The 21,727-nt window shown below is 38.2% G+C and overlaps 1 protein-coding gene across 1 annotated transcript in view; it reads right to left on the bottom strand.

The window, feature by feature from the left end:
- Positions 1-21,727, bottom strand: part of GNPTAB (N-acetylglucosamine-1-phosphate transferase subunits alpha and beta) — a 40,810-nt gene that overhangs the window by 5,376 nt on the left and 13,707 nt on the right. The window contains exons 8-18 of the mRNA XM_035888943.1: positions 16,755-16,916; positions 14,815-14,994; positions 13,557-13,727; positions 11,739-11,862; positions 10,780-10,983; positions 8,523-9,628; positions 7,332-7,531; positions 6,840-7,059; positions 5,660-5,773; positions 3,571-3,656; positions 1,687-1,785 (exon numbers count right to left, since the gene is read on the bottom strand). Of these exons, the coding sequence (XP_035744836.1) occupies positions 1,687-1,785; positions 3,571-3,656; positions 5,660-5,773; positions 6,840-7,059; positions 7,332-7,531; positions 8,523-9,628; positions 10,780-10,983; positions 11,739-11,862; positions 13,557-13,727; positions 14,815-14,994; positions 16,755-16,916 (2,666 nt within the window). The remainder of the gene's footprint in view (positions 1-1,686; positions 1,786-3,570; positions 3,657-5,659; positions 5,774-6,839; positions 7,060-7,331; positions 7,532-8,522; positions 9,629-10,779; positions 10,984-11,738; positions 11,863-13,556; positions 13,728-14,814; positions 14,995-16,754; positions 16,917-21,727) is intronic.

Raw genomic sequence — 21,727 nt, forward strand, 5'->3', positions numbered from 1 at the left:
CAGCTCACCCGCCTCATGTTGCCTGCTGAGTTTCCTGTGACAACAGACTAGACACCCTTATTCAAACACATCCTCATCTAAGGATGCAATTGCTGCACAGAATAGGCAGCTCCATTTTAAGTTTCTAGAAGGCTTCAATCCATTAGGCATACTCATACCACAACCAACACAGCATCAGGTTCAAGTCTGGCATCAGCAACCACCCTTCAAAATAAGAAGCCAGTGACTGCAAGCATGAACTGAAGGTGAGAAACTCATGTTATGTGCCCTCCTTGGGCCTAACAGAAGGCTTGAAATCACACCTACGTTTCAAGAAAAAGTCCTAGCCAGCAGATACGAAGAAATGGAGGAGGAAGGGGAAGTGGCAGTGGCAGGATGAGTTAGGGCACTGCCCACTTCTTTTGAAGCGTGTTGTTGTGGGAACTGGAATGCAGGAAACAGGTGGCCAGAAGGCACTCTTGTAAGGAAGAACAATAGATACAAACCACCTTCAGCTGCAAAATGTCTCAAAACTAGCATTATACTTTCTGAATGAATGGCTTACCAAGAAATACTATGTAAGAAGTACGTGAAAATCTGCTCTTTATCTACTAATGCAAATAATGGTGTAGCTTTACAGGCAGCTGAGATTACCTAATCGCTTGCTGTGACCTGCAAGAGGAAGTTTCACTTTCCCTAGCCCAAGGAGCCTGGTTCTACTTCCCTCCTTGCTCTGATTTTTGATAGTTGTGAGACCCCTCCTTGAGGCCAAACTCATTAAGCTGGTAGATAACACTAGTTTTCTGAAGACAGAAGCAAGATGCAAGATAAAAGTGACTGAGAAGAAGGAAGGAAGGAGACGAGACGGGTGGAGGCACCGTCTCACTTTTAAAACAGCTGACTATTAAGTTATGTCACCATGTCTTGTTGAACCCTAGTTTTATGCAGTGCGTTCAGGACTACTGTTGAATGCTTCTGGGAAGCAGATTCAGATTTGAGTCTCAAATACAGCGTCCTTTGCTTTGCAAGGTGGTTGCTGTGAAATATATCCCAGGATGTTTATTTTCCCCATTTACCTCACAGTCATTTCAGGAACCTAATTCAACACTACCGAGCCTACACTCAGATTCAGGTATCTAAACCTGTGACCACTACAGAGTGGAGAAACAGAGGACTACCTTCTGGCTTTAGATGGTTTCTCACCAAATATTTAAAAAAAAAAAAAAAAACCTCTTGCCATGTTATAACAGAGCACGAAAGCATAATAGATATGCAAAACTGATTTTGTAACTAAATAATCCACACCTAAGTTTTATTTTAAAATTGCTACATTAAGCAGATAAAAATGTTCTTCCTTTATAATAAAACTACCTGCAATATAAACTGTATGCCCTCTGGAATGGCAAATATGAAAGCCTCAAAAAAAGCTTAAGTTTTAAGTTTTCAAAGGGTTTAGATATATAAAAATGTAACAGAAATTAATGAGATAACTGCTAGCATAACAGAGAAAATAGTCGCTTAGCTTCAGTTAAATAGAAAAAATTAGAAGTAGTTTTGGTTAAAATTGGTCTTGCCCTGTAACACAGAGCATAGAAATACACTGCAATAAATGTGGTTTGTTTTTTTTCAATGCACAAACCTTTTAAACAGTTGAAATAGAAAATTAAAACCACCTCAAAACTTCATACAAATCAAGTAGCAGGATACCTGGGATTTTTTCGTATGTCATCCAACTGACCAACTACATGAGAAACGTTTGTGCGAATCATTTTGAAGGCAATTTCCTCTTCTCCCATGATTTCAAACCTTATCGTTAAAAAAAATAAAAAATTATACATTAATAGAACAACCTCCAGTCAGGTTCAATAAATATTAATTTAATATTTTATTTAATAACTCATTTCTAACCTGACTGTCCAACCTTCATCAGAATTTATAATTTGACTTCTGTCAGTATATTTACATTTTTCAGCTAATGTTCCTGTAAAGAACCACTTCTCTGTAGATCTATTAGCAGCCACCCATAAATCAAAAAACTGAATTCTAATACAGATTCGGTAAACTACAAGTTTTGGCATAAGAGTAACAATTAATCTGAAAGTAGACATAACGCTTAATATGCTTTTTTTTAAAAATACACAAAATTTACAATTTATAATTACAGTTCAGACATGAGAAAACATGTTGTTCTTATCCAATCACCAATCCCAGAAAAATCTTAAAATAAAATTACAGAAGAGTATATAAAGATACAGCTTTAAATACAAAAAACCCCCTTCCTCACTCACTCAGTAACTTGCAGACAAAACAAGTATATGAAATGCAGAAGCACATAATTTCTGAAGGATGTCTTGACTTTAAAAGGGAGTGAAATGCTCTTTCAACATTCTTACTAGAGGTACCACACTTATATTAGGATAAGAAAGGTGAAAAATGTAAGAAAAGACCCTGCCTACTCCTCGAAGTCTCACCTCAGAACATACTCTATTTATTAATCTCACAAAATTAGTAACAGTTATTCAATACTGAAGTTCAACAGAACAGAAGAGCAGCTTATATCTTAAACTGACTTACACCAATGTATTTATATCATTAAGCATAGCAAATCCTTTCCTCCAGCCCAACATTTTTCAATCTCATTTGTTGTGTTAGCTTTTCAGTTTTAGCATAAACTCTCCTGGGAAGAGAATTATTTATAAAGCTTACAGCACAACTTGAGGTACTGTGAATTAATGTATAATAAGTATCCAACAGCTGCCTTAAGCAGCATCTGTAACCTTCTTTTATGCTACAGTTTTATCTGACTTTGTAGCCACTCCCGGGGCAACTGCGTGCTTCAGAGACTCCCCATCACTCTCCCCTGCCCAACACCGCTGGTGAGGCAATGGACAGGAGACAAGGCTATAAGCTCCACACCAGCAAACAGCCTCATTGGCATGCAATTGGTTTGCAGGTTTCAGAGAAGAAAGATCTGAGAGAACCTGATCTCAGGCAGATCTATGCAAATGCAATTATTCAAACAAACCCACAGTCATGATCATTGTTTGTCCTGCCTTTTCCAAAGGGGATGGAAACCCTTTTCTCGTTCCCTTCCCTCCTTCCCTGTCACTTCCTCCTTGCAGGAAAACTACAAGGTAGTTAGGGCTAAAATGCTTTTTCTTTTCTTTTTTTTTTACACTTCAGTAGAAGAAAAGGTGAAGCAGATCTACAACTTCGAGGTACAAGACAATTCCTCCTTTTAATGCTACTTCAACTGCCTTCACTCACTACGTATAGTCAATTTATAGAGCCATCTAAAGAGACTCTGGCTTACTGTTGTGCAACACAAATTAGGATCTGGCCCAAGATGACACAAGTAGCATGGAAATATTTAGTCTACTAGATAAGAAACCATGAAGAAAAGCACATCATTCTGCACAATGAAACATACATAAGTAAATACCAGTATGTTTTTTCAGTTCCACTGTTAAAATAAATTGAGCCAAGATTTGTTAACATACACAGACAGTCTTTGGTCATGTATGTATTTATACCTCTTCTTATTGCTTTACAAAACCTAGCCTGGCTTTTCACAGGAGTGTAACAACATACCTGTATTTGTTTTTGTCCTTGTATGCCTTACGAATTCTGTCAGTCACAGGTTTGCAATTAGTCACTAGGTTTTTTGTTACTGGAGGCTGGAAGAAAACATCGTTTAGATTACAGGTTACTGAAAATTACTGAGTCTGTTATAAAGATGTACTTTGTAGAAAACTTATATTACAGGTAGAAAGGCCTCTGTATGCTTTACTCTCCCGGAATGAAAAGCAATAGTTTCTTGATCAACTGTTGAGGAGAAAAACAAACAAAAAAAAAAAGATATTGGTGCGTAAGATCATGATTTCCTACGCCTACAAATATCATACGAAAAATACAGATTATTTTTGGCAAAACATTGCAACTTCTAAATTTCATCCTCAATAAAATAGAAATTGTAGCTCATTTGACAGCTGTCTGACATTCTTCTGCTAGAGGCCACCAGTAACACTGGCCAGGCAAACTCTGCAGAACAGCTGATACACATTAGGCCTTCATTCTGTCACAGGCTATGTTGAAATGATTCTGGGAAATAAAAATCCCTATTCTCAAAGGATATTTCTATAGAAGTAGACTCATTCTAAGAAATGTAACTGTTGCAGACATCAGAAGTAAAAATAAATTAGGCCTCTGTGCTAAACAGAAACACTGCTTTGTCACTATTTGAACTTACTGATAACATTAGTACATTAGGCATTACTGCTTAGATTAGTAATATTTTACTAATTCTCAAAAAAAGATTAAAGTAATTTGACACTGTTCCCAACCACTGAGCCTTATTCAACCCTATCTTAAAACATATTCATGGCAGCCATCCTTTATTACTACTCTTCAAAGTTTTTACTTCATGGAATTTAGCAAACTGTATCGAGAGTCATAATGAGGCAAAACAAAGTAAAGCTATGCTGGATGTAATGCCCTCAGACTGTGCAGGATTCTCAAATCCACACTTCCATTTCTTCAAATCAGGCCAACAGAATGGCTTTATATAGAACTGAATTCTCCCCTGCTCATGCAGGGCCACCTACTGTCAGTTGCCCAGGACTACATCCAGATGGCTTCCGAATATCCCCAAGGATGGAGCCTACTGCGTTTTCAGTTTGTGCCCATTTTGTCTTGTGCTGTCACTGGGCACCACTGAGGAAGAGCCTGGCTCCATCTTCTTTGTGCCCTCCCTTCAGATATTTGTATTCATTGATGAGATTCCCCCTTAAGACTACTCTTCTCCAGGCTATACAGTCCCAGCTCTCTCAGCCTTCCTCATATTGCGATGCTCCAGTCCCTCAGTCATCTTCACGGCCCTTCCCTGGACTCTATCCGGTAGCTCCACATCCCCCCTGTACTGAGGAGCCTGGAACTGGACCCAGCACTCCGAGTGTGGCCTCACCAGTGCTGAGTAGAGACGAAGGGTCACCTCTCTTGACCTGCTGGCAACGCTCCTCCTAAGGCAGCCCGGGATACCATTAGCTGTCTTTGCGGCCAGGGCGCACTGCTGGCTCATGTTCAACTTTGTGTCCACCAGGACCCCCAGGTCCTTTTCTGGCCAAGCTGCTTTCCAGCCAGGCAGCCCCAGCATAATACTGGTGCATGGGGTTGTTCATCCCCAGGTGCAGGACTTGGCACTTCTTGCTGAACTTCATGAGGTTCCCATCAACCCATCTTTGGAAGTTAAAAAGGAGTTGGTCTGAAGCCTTCAAATGCAGAAGAATTATTCTAAAGATGTCCATCTGATGGTTTGGTCATTTTTTGGATTTCATTTTGGTTTTAAATACATGGGTTACAATTCAGAGAAAGGCTTCTCAGAAAGTTCCAGTCAGAGAGGTATTGGGCTTATTGTCTCTCTGGTTCACAACAGTGAATTTTCCAAGCAAGGATGACTTTAAATCCCATATATAACATTCTAAAGCTCAGATTTTCTGGTTTTGAAGGAAACTAATGGCTTTATAAGTTTGTAAAATTTTCATTTTAAAACACTTACTTCATGTACACATAAGTAGAAATTTTTGTAAAGCTTTCCATTCAGAAATCACGCCAGCTTTTCAAGCACAGTAAATACATGCTTGGGAAAGAAATCAAGGCATCTTTTAAGACCAATGTTTCTTACCAGATTGGGATCATAATATGCTTCCTGAGTTGGTGGAATGACATGGATCTGAGTGATGTTGGCAGGAAGAGCTTTAGAACAATTTATTAGCATTTGTTCTAGACCCGTCAAATCCTAACAGGAAGAGAAGAAAAAAGAAAAAAAAAGATAAACCTGTTTTCTCACTGACATAAGTCTAAAAATCCATGGTGCACAGGACATATTTAATGTTACCTACATAAAAAATTTCCGTGCTACTGTTGGAAAAAGACGACTTAATATTCAGTAGACTTCAATTCAATAATGCCAAAGTCAGTGGGACTCCCCATACACCTTAAGTAAAGCAAATGCTCAGCGCATTCAGTTGAACTGAAACCAGATAAAGCATGACTTAATGTCATGTTCATTTAAAAATGAAAAATACACCTTTACTGATGATGTCAGGACAGAATTCCCAAACCAGCAGTGGCATATTAAACCCCCAATTAAGCAAACAAACAGAAAAGTGAACTGAAAGGACAGGAAGACGTTTTTCTGACTACGGTACAGGTCAGGAACACACTAAAGCAGGGCTATGTCCCAGCTAGGCCACTGATTCTATGTGCTATTTCAAGAACAAATTATTTTATTGGTTTGTGCCAATTCCTCTCTGTAAAGCAGAAACAGTACACTTCGTTCTCTACTAACTGTCTCTAAGAGCTTAAGTCCTACAAAGACCGTATCTCCTTGCTTATCAGGTTCCCAGAAAAAACAGGAATGTGAATCTTTGTATATGGTCATAGTATTTACTAGTAAAACTTCTTTGCTACCCTTTTTGTCACATCTTTCTTTAGGCCACAAGTTCCTCAGGGCAAGGACAGTCTTACACCATGTGCAAGAACAAGAGCAAGCATAGCAGGATCCCACTCTTCACAGTGGTTTTTACCAGTGAACATCTTTTCTGACAGATTCACACTAACTGCTTTCTTGAACTTGGACACCAGTGATCCATTTTTCTGATGCTGCTAGAACTCAATTTAATTGTTGATTCCATATAACAATAATAAAGTAGAACACAATGTTATATTCTCCATGTAAAATTCCAGAATTGCCAAGTGTTACAGATGCTGTAAGCAAGGATAAATAAAGATTTGACTCATTTTAACAGTTTTGGACTTTAAAACTGAAGTTACTCTAAAAGTGACTGGTAAGGAAAGAGTACCTGCAAACTTAATGGTAGTTCATGGATTCTCGTGGCCAATGTGCGAATCTCTCGGTCAGACAAAATGCCTGACTGGTCCGTATCAACCTCATCGAAGATCTGAGAAATGTTCAGTGGCTGGACTGCACTCATAAGATAGTAGAAATATGAAAAAGCAAACTGCATATCTTCCGAGTGCCGCACTTTGTGAAATGATGTCTTGTCAAACTCCTCAGGAAACCTATGTAAGAATGTAAACTAATTTAGTACTCCAGTTTCTTGAAGTAAAACATTCCTTACCTAAAAACAAATTCTCATCTAGAATTTTAAAAGGTCCTCAAAAGTCTCCTTATTTTAGCTCAACTATCATGTTGTAATGAATTCCCTATGTCCCTTTTCAAATGTAATTTTAATGAGTAGCTATCAACACATTGGAAATAACTATAGCAAAGCATCAATAGAAAGGTAGAATTACCTACAGTTTTACATTATTGTAAACAAAGACATACTTACATATCCTGTAGCTCTTGCATAACAGTGCGGTCAATCATGTGAGGCATATGAGCAGGGACTTTCCGAGATGTAAATCCAAATTTGCTGTTTAAAAGCTTATTTACATATCGAAGGGAATCAGCAAATGTATCTTTCAGCTGCCTTCCAAAATGTTTACCATCAGTGAAGTACGACATTTGTTTTAGTAATGATTCTTCTTCCTAAAACAGCAGTAGAGGCATAAATCAAGGTTACATTACCGAAAAAGACCAAAAGCATTAACCACAGGAAAAATGACTTTTCAGCCAGGTGCCAACTCTTTCCAGTATTTCAAAATGGAAAGAGAAGTTTTGAATATTTTTCTTCAAATTCCTTGGTTCTCTCCTTAAAAAGAAAAGATAACAGGAAATCTTTTCCTTAAAATTTTCATGCTTTGAGGAAAAGCAGTCTATAAAAAACTTCCTTAATATTTGTACTCTGAGACCTCACACACATACTAAAGTCCCTGTTTGCTGTCAAATTTATTTGCAATACTGCCTTTTTGCTCATTATTCATCCATATTTGATAAACTGAAATCGGATGAATATAATGATTCCTCATGCAAAAATCCAATCTGAAATGAACAGAAAGAGGTAGTCTCTCAAAAACGTAGCCCCTTTTGCTGTTTGGAGTAGTGCAAAGCAGTTGCTACCAACTGAAGCAGAGTCTCCATCTTCTAGAGGTTTTCAAAACTGCCAAAATGCTTTGGCTGGAAACAGAGGAAGCTTCCTACATGTTTTCTTGACACAGTCTGGCAGACTTTCAATTTAATTTTTAGAACCCAAGTACTTCTTATTATACATATTTTTTTATAAACTAGATCCGTATTTGCATAAATGCAATCAAAACTAAATTTAAGCTTTCTGTTGTAGTGCTGTGTCTGAAGAACAGCACTGTGCCAACATACAATGAATAAAAAGTGAATCTGAACTAAAAAAAAGCAGTAGAAAGGGAACAGAAATGGCTATTCAGCTTCTGCCATCTAGCTAAGAGAGGCCCAGATGATAAACAAATGAGATTTTATATCAAAAGTCAAGAGGAGCTTTCAAAAACATCTCAGTATTTGCCTCAAAGGCAAGATACATTCCAAATTTACTGATCATAGTAACAGTATTCCACTAAATACAGGAAGATGCAACTATTCCAATACGCAATGACGTTAATATACTCACATCAAGAAGGTCCTGGAAATACTTCTTTTTTTCCCATGGCAAAAAGCCTTGGTAACTTCCAGCATAAGACTGTAATTTTCTTCCCACTAGCCCCTCCTTTACATTTTTATCCACCTGCACATGCCCTTCTCCTCCTTCCATTCCCTGTACATCTTCTCCAGTAGCTAAATTCCCAGTATGTTTTGATTTTTGCGTTTCCCTTAATACAAGTGCATTCAGTACTTTTTCTCGAGTTTCATTTTTATTTCCCACGCTCTGGGCTGGAATTGTAGATTTAGGCTTTCCTTTATAAATAGGCTTACTTGTGTTCATTGTCACAACAGTCCCCTTTGTTCGCGTAAGCCTTGAGGGAACTTCATTTGCTTTTATTGTTTTTATTTTGACATCGTTTACATCCTTATAAGGCTTCTGCCAGCTGGTACGGTTCTTCTGATCTTCTGAATGATTATGCACACCCTTCTTTTCCAGGCCTATAATACTCTTTACTGTCGTTAAGAACTGGAAAGGTCTCAGGAGAGCAGCCTTGGACAGGTTAAATCCTTTCTGAGTTATATCACCATTTAGTAGTTTTAAGTCCAGGTTCTGCAGTGCTAGCTGAACATCTTCAGGGAGGAGGGACACATTCACTGATGGTATTATCAACTCTTCACGTAGACTCTCTTTTGTGCCATTTCGACGTCTCCTGACTCTTGGAAAACGTTTTTCTTCAGGAATATCCTCAAATATCATTTCAGCTTCTGGTACTGAAGTTACAGTTTTAAAATCAGAATTGGGTTTTTGCACGGAAGTTGTGTTCAGTTTTGGTTCCTCTCTAGTATCAGCTTCCACAGCTACCTGCATTTTAAACTCTTCATCATTTTTATTTAGAAATGTAAGGTTAAAATAGATCACAGTTGCATTCATGCCACTATGCATTATGAGGTGGATAGTCTTCCATTTGTTAGCAACGGAAGCATGTCGGATAATTGGATTATCACTATATGAACCCTCAATTCCTTTTTTGGCTATTTCACTGAAGCTGAAGTAGGGCAGACATTCGCCTTTGGGAATAACGTAGTAGGTCTGATTAAGCTGAAGTGTCACCTTGTACATCTCTTCAAAGTGATCTGGAAAAAAACCCAAGAAATAAAACAAATTTCTGTCAATTTGCAGTGTAACACTTATCTTTCAGTCATTTTAATTGCAATATGCCCAGCTAGATTCACTACATTAGCAGGGAGACAGCTTTGTGAAAGAACACGTACTGTAGCTTCCCGCTTCTTGCTCACTTATGCTTAATAATGAATGACTAGAACATACTCAGATATATAAAGCTGCCAGACATTCCGGGGGTAATTCTAAAAGCCAGTATAATTTTTCACTCTTTCAGTCTCTACCTGAAGAGTCTAAGTAGCTCATTATCACACACCACTTAAAATTATGTATTGGTCATATGTAACATGCCCATGCTACAATTGTTGCCACATTTTAGTAGATTAACATTACAACAGTTGGATTTCACTACTATACTGCTTCTTGATTTGAGACTTCCAAAATCAGATAGGCTGAATTGAACTTCTCCCTGCCACAGCAGAAAACAGGTATCTCCCAGCTTTCACATGAACAAAACCTCACTGCCAGCAACAGAATTGCCAGAAATGCTTTTGTCTGAGCTGAGATGCAGGGGAGCCTCTATTCTTCCAAACAGGCCAAATTCTTCAATTTCTGTTCCCATGCCTATACCAGACAGCAGTCTCAATCACTTCATTCACTCCTTCTGGCCTTTCATATCAAAATAAACTTCAGACAACTGCATAGATGACTGAAAGTAGCCTTTGGCATGAGCCCAGAGCTAGGCTTGAACTCGTGTTGTCAGCATCAGATTGGTTCTTGAGCACCGTCAAGTCACCTGTCCTTATTCAGGTAAAGACTGTGTTTGCACAGCTGAAACGTTATTTCTCCATTTAAAATGTAAGCCCGTTGGGGCAAGGAGTTTGATGCTTCCTGCTTCATAAAGTATCAAGCACCTTCCCCCATGCTTGGTCAACAATGGTTTTATTAAATAAAGACACCTATAATATTGATTCAGGTTTGAATTAGTGAATACAAGAAGTGTCTGACTTTTTTCTTCAGCTGCTAGCAGCTCTTTTCCATGTACAAGGCATTTTTCTCCTGTACAGGGCATCTTAGCCCAATCTGCAAGTAATGATGAACCAAAAAGGACAGGCGATTCAAGAGAATCCCTACATGAAGTCTATCAGTAATGTATTTTACACACCTTGGCCACAGTCACCAGCATCAAATCCACAGGAGAGGACATTGCAGGCCTGATCACAGAATTTGTCTGCTAGCCAGGAATTAGCACAGCCTTGGTTACAGTATGAAACACCACTTATTCCTGCACCAAATTGCCATGGTGGTCCATTCCCGATACCTCCAACTGCACCTCCACCAGCAACATAGCGACTACTCCCACTGTTACCTACAGGGAGAGAACAGAAAAACAAAAAACCCCAGTTATTTGCAATCCTTAATCCTGAGGAAAGGCACATTTTAAGCCACAATATTAAATCTAGACTGAAGAGTCGGCAATCTTATTTATTGCCAGTGAAATTAAAAATGGGGCAAATGCTAACTAGACCCCTGTGAGTTACTGTAACATTTATAGTGTGCACAATCTCACTGTAGAAGTTTAAGAACCAATTTAAAATTGCAACAAGAACTCCAGCATATTTTGTCTTAACTTCAGAAAGGCAGGCAGAAAACTGATTTACTACTTGTGCTTGCACTCTTGACTTTACAGCCCCCTAGAGTGGTATCACTTCCTCAATCCAGAAGTACCACTTCATTTTCCTACCCTGCAGTCCTGAAAATTCCAGCTAGGAACTAATGGTGGAGCTTCACAGTCCTGTTATTATTTGGATTCTCAGTCCAAATAATACATATTATTTTATATATAGTAATATATAATAATGGTAATAATTTGAATTTCAAAAACCTTCTTTTCAGATAGTCAAATCTGGCACCCAAAGATTTTCCTATGCCCTACTATTTGCTGTCATTTTCCACAGAAATTTGTAGTTTTCAAGAAATAAGGTTTTCAACTCTAAGCCAACTTTTTTTTTATTATTAAAGGAGGCAACCTTTGTAGTTACAGGAGAATGACAAATTACAGAATTATTCTTGTAAGAAAAACCAAACAGTTCACTTGTTCTAAATTTAACATTGCTGCCTTACCAATGCAATCACCTCCATCCCAATCACATGCTGAGTTATTACAGGCTTTATCACAGTAACCATCTTTAATCCATGAGCCAGGACATCCCTCAGCACAGTTTGGCACAGGCCAAGTCAAGTAAACCTGGAACAACATTACAGTCTGAGACAAGGACTGGCAAACAGAAGTCAACTGAGCTTGTTTCTTGGAATATAGAGACTTTAATGCCTCTCTGTGTATAGTGCCTTAAACTTTACAAACAGCATTTAAACTCTGTCATCTGTGAAGTAAGCGTTATCCCTTTCAAACAGAAGGAAGAACTGAAGAATTCCCAAGGCCGTACAGCAAGGCAGCAATGGCCAGAAATAGAAAGCAGGACATCCCAAATCCACTTCCACAAAAAAAAAAAAAATTCCAATGAAAATTAATATTTTATCTTTTATCAGATAAGAAGGAACTTAAACTCTGAAATAGCTCTGCAGTTCACTTGTTCTCCTGACTTAAAATGTTTCTTCATTACCAACCAGTCATGAGATAAGCAGCACATGTTGAACATAATCCCTGAAGCATCTGATCCTCTAGGACTTAAAGAATTCTAAGAATTGCCAAGATAAAAAAGAGTGTGGGGGTGTGTGTATTTTCAACAGGGGAGGCATTAAAAACCACTCATGTTTTCCTTTAGGCCTTACTGTTTCAAGATTTTAGCAGCAAATTTCCTACTGAAACAGTTACTGACCAGGTTACCACAAACAACATTGCACTTAAGCTGACTTTATCAACATAACTGAGAAGACTAACTAAAGAACAACAGAAATGCAGCAATAATATGATTTTGCAATGACATGCCTACATCCTTAACGATTTAAGACAACTAAAAGCCTCCTAACATCTTCAAGTACTAAACCAGTAATTTTAGGGTAGCTTAAACTAATTTTATACAACACTTCTGCGTGTGTACACAAGTATGCACATCTGCCTGCATGAAGTGTTTAATTCAGTGGTCTCTAGTGTCTTGTGTACTTACTGCTTTAATATATATAATAAATATACATCTTGATTTTTTTCTCCACATCACTCTGATAGATCAAGCTCATGGATGAAAACCCTGCTGGCAACCAGAGTCTTTATGCAACACTATTGCTAATGTTTCCTCAGCCTGCTTTCCTTGCTTTACCCCAGTTGTTGATAACAGGTCTGTTGAAAGACTAAAGGACTTGATGTTCGTGAACATGCAAGAATATACTGGTTTTAGTAAATAATTTATATATATGATTATATATAGATTGGGCAAAGATATTATGGGTGTCTGAAACAGAGGTAAATTTAAATATTAGACCAGTTTGAATGTCACCTGACCTCAGTGTCCCCATGAAAGCATCGATTCCATTTTGTTTTGAACATTTCCCAAACAACAAAAAGAATTTACAATGAAGGGAAGACTGACAGCTGCCAAACACCACATCAGTCTTACCAGTGCTCCGACAGAACGTGGGAGAACTAGAGAGCAAGACTGACACCCTAAAGCATGAAGCCTGACAGAGGAACCATTATACTGCCAGAAACCTGTGAGTCAATATGAAAAAAAGTCGTTCTGCAACCCAAACGTCAGCACAGCACACACAAAAAGACAGAGTCCTCCCCACCCTGCACATTTGCTAACAATTGTCTAGTTAAATATAATGAATCTTTAGAGGTAAAAGGGGGAGTGGGAAGTGAAGGGAAATCTTCTCACATTTGCTCTCCCTTTCAAAGTAGTGTTTTCTTTGATTTTTATTATGTTAGCATAGAAAAGTTTTACATCTACTTCTGATAAAAAAAATCCTTTCACAATGGCTTACCTTTTGACCTTTAGAGTGACTGTAAAAATCATCAGGCCAAACATCCTTCCCAAACATAACATCATCATTGAGATAGATAAACTTCTGAGAGAGGCCACTGATACGATGAATGTGACTTTCAATAGCTGGTGAACTGAAGGTGGGTAAGTGACTCACATTCTGAAATATTTCCTAAAACAAAGAAGCCCCAACAACCCAAAACAGTTTCAGACGGCAGAAATAAAGAAATAAAAAACCCCAACCCCAAACCATAGATGGTCAGGTACATCAGATATATTTGATACTTATCTACTAAAAAAAATTTTTAGCATGAACAAGGAGAGATATGAAAGACAAAAAAAAAGTGAAAATATTTTAGCAAAAAAGAAAAACTTCACTGTCTCATTTTCCCCCCCACAAAACCACTTTTAAGTTTGCTGCTTAAGTCAGAAACTGCACTGGGTTCAGCACAAAGACACAAACTCCTCTTTCACTGGGTACTGGATCCCACCCAGTGAACGCATATTTATACTTCTCGTGCAGTACAGGCTACACAAAGTTTCAAGCAAGTTGAACCTGTTCCAGGATTCAAAAAGTCAAGATTCTTCCACCTCTTTCAAGTAACTTCACAAGCAGACAGCAACAGCAGTTGAATTAGTACCTTGTTACCGCTTAGGCTGCTCAGGCTCCTATGGCATGTTCGGATACCAAAAATACTCCCGAATTCGTAATAAGAAGCTACTAGAGTATTTTTGTTTCACTTATTCAGGAAGCTTGAAGGATTCCCCTTCTCTTTTTGAATAAGTTTTTTTAGAATGCATCGCTACTTTTTTGCGGCCATCATCTTACTTCCAGTAATTGTAATCCATCCTGTCTCAACACAAGCTTATTAGGTTATTACTGGTCCTGAGAGAGTGTTTATGGATTCAGATTACATTTTCCTCTCCCCAGGTTTTTTATAAATAGACTTTATAAGGAAGTTAGACATGGGTATAGGTTAGCTGAGGCCTCAGTATTTAGAAAAGTGGACTAAATGAAGGCTTGACATATTTTCAGTTATCTGCTTAGCAAAAATACAAAGACATACTGGATTTTAATAAAACCATGGATGGAGACAGGGAAGAGGTGGTCGCTTCTACCTTCCAAATAAACGCAGCCTTTAGCTGAAAGGGGATAACTGCATTTTGAAACAAACACAGAATCTTTAGTGGCACTTTCATGCTGGTATTTTTGTTTGTTTGGGGGTTTTGGTGGGGTTTTTTGTTTCTTTGGGTTTTACCTGATGGGTCACTATGGTTATCCGAGGATTATCCAGGTTAAGCCAGGAAGGAATCTGCCCATTAGTGACAATGAAAATATGTCGCACCCAAGGGGCATGCCTCTCTATTGATCGTAATGAGTATCTCAGTTCTTCATTATCTTCAAAACGGCTGGCAGAAATATCTTCATCCTGTTTAGACTATAAAAAGAAAAAAAAAAATCCTTTCTTAGATTTTAAATAGAACATTCAAGTTGTGATCCAGCTAGGTAACAACAGCATGCTTTAGCAGACAGGTGCACAAGCGTTTGAGGACTTAGACATTCAAAAATAAGAAATACATTGATCAAGTATCATTATTCTTCTAAAGGATCATATTCTTGTGAATTAGCAAGGTGAACAGTACAACCTTCTGACAGCAATGGCTGACCACCTGGTATCATTAGGATGTCTGCTGACCACACTGCAAGATGACAGTGCTTTGTGTGATCCCGGCTCTTGAAGTAAGAGCTCCAGAAAAAAAACCTCATACCCTCCTGTTTTCCTGGATTATTAGTCTCAGTTATTTCCCGATCTTGATCAAAAGCCAAGTTGCATTTCAAATCAGTAATATCAACTTTCAGAAATCCAGTTTTAAGTGGCTGGGCCCTTCCAAGTACATTGCATCATAAGCCGTATATAAATGTCACCTAATATAGACACACTGGAAGTGTCATGATGTAGCAGCTCTTCAGTTATCCCCTGCTCTTTCATTTTAAGGAACTTAAGCAGGGGAAAATTAACAAAATTGAGCCCAATATTCACTATCAAATAGCTAAATGTTTCCACGTGTTTTTGTTAAAAACACAGTGTTTTAATTAGAAGCTATTCAGGTAAGTAACAAAATTAGGTTACATGACACTAACACACATTTCTTTTCCCATTCATGAGAACTTAATGACCTCTTCTAAAAACAACTAAGGCTGTCTAAAAGGAACATTTCTAAAAGAAGTATGCCCAACTGAAACAGGAAACTCAAGAAAAATGTGAACATTTAACATCACTGAGCATTCTACACACTGGAAATAAGTCTCCTTCTTTTCCAATATGTACAGTACCACAGCTTACATATTCTCAAAAACATAACAATGGAAAAAATTTCAGCAACACCCGTATCCATTGGCTAGGTACCCATTTACAAAATAATGCATAATTTCAACATGGGGAAATACAAAGTTTGAGTTCAGGGTTTGTATTAAGAAGGAAAAGTTCTCCAAAAGCCAGATTCACAGGATACAAAGACTGACTGCAAGTGTTACGGGAGGGCACATTTTCTTTACCCATGCCATTTGACATTTACTGTAAAATTAAATTCTAGAAGGAGAAAAAAACCCCAAGCTTTTAGAAGATCTTATCTTGAAACAGACACCTTGTTATTTTACTTCCTTTTGCTAAATAAAACATCTTTGCTTGTATCAAAAGCATGCAAAGTAAACCTCCATCCTTACAGATATCTGTATTTCAGCTCTTCCAAAAATGTTGGAAGAGAAGTAATTTGCATTTGCTCAGCATGTATGATGCTGCAAAGCAAAAAATGCCTAAGAAACATACCAGGAAGGAGATAATCATGTTTGTTAATAAGGCCCTCTGTCTCCCCCACGCCAGAAGCCTGCTTATCTGCCAGTAAGAATCAGTTAAGCCTTTCAGGACTTGACTGCATGCAACTTTATCAGAACATGTGCAGAGAGCAAAGTTTGTCACTTAGTGGAGAACATGAAAATTTCAATTAAATGTCACTGTTTGATCAGCCTTCTTCCTTGATGTCAGAATTTGACAGTGGTTTTGTGACATAATAAATACTGGATTCTTAACACTTCCAAGCTTCTGAGAGAAATCCCATGTTCCTTGTCATTGACTAGTTAGCCTCTACTTACACTTTCCAAGTACTACAACTGTTATATGATGTAACAGAATTTACCTACCTGACTGACAGAGCTGAGGTCCCATAGTAAATAAGCAGGGTTAAGCGTCAGTTCTTTTCCATCTATAGTCATGTTCTTCTTTGCTTGCTTGCTCAGTTCTTGGAAACCCCTAGGGTTATTCAGTTGCAAGAGAGCCACGCTGGCTTCTGAGTAGAGCTGCAACTATACAAGCAGGGAAAATAATTTCTGGCATGCTCCCACAGCAGCACTCTTCCTTTGCCAATTCCATCTTTTCGTTGTATTTTTCTTACTTGAGTTACTAATAAGAACAATCAGTAAACACTGTTTTTAAAGAACTACAACTTTGTAAGAACACAAAAAGGGGTAGTAAAATGAGAAATTAAAAACATTTAAAGATACAGAACATTTCTAGATGCTTAATTTTCACTTTCCAAAGAAAAATTCTCTTCATACAAGGATCCAGCAACAGTAAAGCTGTCCATGTTACTGTTCACCTACTCCAGAAATATTTGTAAGTCCCGATCCATTCCCTCCCACCCCCAATAACAAAATTCATATTTTATCACAACTTTATTATATGACTGAAAGAATCATACTTTTTTTCTGCCTTAATCAACCAATGGTTTTCTCAGAAAATTAAGGCCACTAATTCATCGTTGCTGTCAGAAGCGTGAAATTTTCAGAATGGTTTACAGATCAACCTACAGCTCAGAAATCTGAGATACAAAGGGCTCCAGAACTAATCCATGTGGGTCTCCAAGTCCTTAATGATGGTTGCCAATATGCTGTTAAGGTCATTCCTTAGTTGGGGACTGTTTGATCTGTTTGCTGTTTTTATCTCTTGCCACTAGTAAGCCTGTATATCAGATTTCATAATGCACAGGATAAGAAGGGGCTTGCACTACGTGCCCTCTCTAACAGCTAGTATAGCTTACAAATTACAGGGCACCAAAACATTCCACTAGAAATATAGCATAACCCAATAAAATGCTGTGTTTGCCATATGAAGTAGCATGAGCAGACACAAACAAGCTAAAAGCAGAACTGGACCTTGATTCTCCAAGTGCATGCATTCAACAGTCAGACTGAGCATAAATGCAGTTAATCATTAACAATATTTATTAGGTGCGATGGTTAATTTCTGTTCCTTCATGCAACATTAGACAAAAAAGTATATCTCCCAGATTTTCAGTTGCATAAGATCTGTAAAAGCAATTAATAAGTTAACAAAATTTGAACTCGGTCATGTTCAAAAGCAGTAAAACCATCAGAGTTTATTTCATAATACCCTTAAGTGATTTTTTTTTTAATTTTTTTATTAAATCTGACCCTTTCTGCTCATTTTAAAACAACACTTGTCTCAGAGTTAGCACCCCTTCCCTTAGCATGACCAGCTGTCCCACTTGTGACATTTTAAAGCTGTTGATGCTTTGACTCATATGCTATTTGAGATCTTTCAATCTGACTTATGAGGCCTGACATTAGAAAAATCTGATAAATCTCAGACCTTCCAGGGAATCATCTGAACCTATGGGTGGAAAGGATGGCTTCAGTAGCTAAATGGCTGAGGTATAGTTACGCACTGCAGCTAGCAAACTCCAAAAATATCGATATCTAAATGCTACAGATTGCAAAGCTGCCACCAGTGGGTATGTGCTTTATTTAGGAATACAACAGTGTCACACAGTCCCTTAGAATCTGTCATTTAAAACACACATACAACAAACCAAAAATATTACCATTCTAGAGCTTTGAAAGCATTTAAGAACATTTAGTTTCTCTTTAACTTGTTTCCACCAAACTCAACAAAATAGGCCCCTGTACTCAGATTCCTAACTAGGAACACTATTACAAACACTTCCCCTTTTTCCCCACTAACACAGCATATATGCTCTAGGTTTTTAAGAATGTAACAGTCCAAGCACAAACAAGAAGTAGTGGAAAAATGTGCTCCGCTGCTCAGCATTGGAGTTAAGATAACCCCTGCATTGAATAAATTATTTTTATTACATCTATGTTCTTTTCCACCAATACCTTTTTTAAGAAATAAGTCTTTTCTAAGCTACCAATAAAATTAGATTCCAATGAAGTTATCTGGTGACATAACTAACTAGATTCTAATAAATTGCAGGCTCGGCTCCGAGCATTTTGTTGCTGGTATATTCAAAATGGAATTCTCTCTCCTGGCAGATTTTTCTAAAGCCTCATAGGTGTTAACCTCCTCCCAGTGGGGACACATGCGATTGCCCACTCCCTTGAAATATTATTTTCTAGAGAACATCTTCATCATGACAAAACAGGTCAGCAGATCCAAAGGTATTGTGAAAACGGAACAGAAAAACAAGCAGGCAGATGCACAGAGTCAGCACGATCAGGCAAGCCTCTGCTTCTAGGGCAAGCAGGCTGAAAAGACACCGCTGCAGGCACAGGCCCAGACCACCACCCGTGCACATTTAGATCAGGCACTTGAAGACAAGACAGGAAAACTGCCTTCTCCCCACCAGGTAACTTTAAATGCCAGTTCTCCTTTGGAGACGGCATATGTGGCAATACTTAAGAGTTACCAGACTAGGAGGCAGGCCGGGTAGGCTAAGGCACCCCATGCAGAAGTAAACACTTTCATTTCCATGTTCTCAAGGAGAGAGGCCTCAAGAGCAGATTTATTTTCCTGAGGTGGGACTTGGACTCTTAACCAGTCTTCAAATCATTATGCTTTATCTTCTTAATGACTAAAGGGGATTGTTAAGGAAATGAGATGCTCCTTTTCTCACATTTTTTTCCACTGTGGATACTGGGAAAACTCATATGCTCACATAGCAAGAGAAGGGCATGCATTGTGTTAGAGTGTTACAAAAAGCTTTAAAAATATGAAATACTGTTGTTTGTACAGATTTATCACGTTCCCTTTGTAAGGTAACATAGTCGAAGGGCCATGTCAGAGTCAAAACCAATGCAATGACTGAGGTTTGGGGTTTTTTTTCTCTACAAAACTTATTACATCTGTGTGAACACACACCACCACCACCTCCTGAAGCCACCTGTCTGCTCCATCAACACTGACAAGAGCAGCAGTAAGAATCCCAGAACCCCCCCTCATCCCCAAGGCAGTGAGGGCTGCAAACACCCAGCATCACTGTGCCTGCAGGTTCCTGCGTGGATTTTCTTCTGTTAGTAAGACAAGGTCATTATGACACATTACAGCCATTAGTTTCAAACATAACTTGTCCGTGTATGTATGTGCATGCAGATTAAAAAGGAAACAATATTTTGCAAAGGAAGGAGAACTGCAAGCTCCCAGTCTATTAAACCTTGAATTTTCTCCAAAAAATTTCACTACTGCTTACTCTTTCAGTGAAAAAGTGTTAGCACAAGACCCTCAAAAAACTGAAATCAAATCAAATCCCCTTGCCCTTTCAACTCTTCCCTTGCCAGTCTTTACATCACTACCTAGTTTAAGTCACAAGCAATAATATTTTCTTTAGAAATGTAGGTAAGGGGGGAAAGGAAAAGCGAGAAAAAATTTTCAGTTGTTGTTCTTCACCTATAGGTACAACGTAACATCTTTACAGCCGTTAAAGAAATATAGCTTAGCAGCAGAGAGCTGCACAACAGAGTAACACCTCCATCTAGTGGCTTACTAACACACCGTTAAGAAAGCGTGGAAAATACAGAGCAGCCAAATGTAATTTTCAACCACACCTGTCAGGATACACACAAGGTAAAACAACAGATGTGATCAGCAGACACACTGCTGCTTACCTTTCATCTGGAAATAAACTTCTATATCATTGCATTACAGCGCAGGCCACAAGTACAAAAATTCAGTAGACCATTAACACGTGTAATTCACCTTGGAAATTGATTCATTATATATTAAATCTTCACAATTTAACCCCCTCTAGTTGAGCTCAGCTGCTTTTCTCAGAGATTTTTATATTTTTAGAACAAGAAATACCTGGCCCAGATGTCCGAGCAACTTCTGGTCCTCTTTGGATTCAGAAGTGATTTCAATCAAACTAAAGCAATCCAATTAAAGCAGCATTATCAACATTCAACACAAATGCACCAACAGCTACACTCTTCCCTTTCTCACCTTTCTTCCCCTCTTAACGCAGCACTGTTGAAATTTTTTATTATTATTTTCTTACTACCAGCATTGCACTATGAAATATCCACTTAGAACATGCAGAAACCCATTAAGCATCAGGAGGCAACTATAAGACACAAGCCTAGCCTAAACTCAAGTGTAACTTTCTTCCTCTTCACTGGGCACCTCACACCACTTCACAGACCTTAGATTCCAGAACTGGTAACAGCCGAAGAATTGGTGCAAATTTCAGTGGAGACCATAAACAACCTACCTTTCTTCTACTTAACTGTAGCATCTCTCTCTTTGGTAAGGAGAAAAACACGCTTGGTTATGTTTACCATAACTGTCTACCTACAACATCCACTGAATGAAGAACTGACACTGAGCTAGGATCTTAGAAAAGGCTTCTATAGAAACAACTTCATCCACACTTCATGTGTAAAAATTTTTATCCCTGCAAATAAAACATTTCTTACATTTATATACATATATTCCATTGTAGGTATAACATAAATAAATTGCTATCAAGAGTAGAGATCTTGTTGAGGAAGAATCTGCTGCTATGACCACACAGGGTAGAATAATCCCAGTTTAATTGTTCCAAAGCATCCACCACCAGGAAAAGAAACACAGACAGCAAAGACAATTGGATGGAGAAACTGCAGAAGGCTGCGAATACCTGAGAAAAAAAAATGTATTTATACAGAGATATGCCTAACCAAATTGCAGAATAAAAGCTCCTAGGAACAGACAACGAGCTGATCACAATGATAATCTTAACACAAAGATAAGAACACACCAACAAAAAGAGAAACAGCACAAACAGAAAGATTTGTGATCAACTGGATGACACATGACTGATGACAAGGAGAAAAACACAACCAAGAAAGGGTAAGGAAAAATCATGTTGAAAGATAATAGG

This window comes from Egretta garzetta, unplaced genomic scaffold (assembly GCF_000687185.1).
Source record: "Egretta garzetta isolate BGI_Z169 unplaced genomic scaffold, ASM68718v1 scaffold321, whole genome shotgun sequence".
In the NCBI taxonomy this organism is placed as follows: domain Eukaryota; kingdom Metazoa; phylum Chordata; class Aves; order Pelecaniformes; family Ardeidae; genus Egretta; species Egretta garzetta.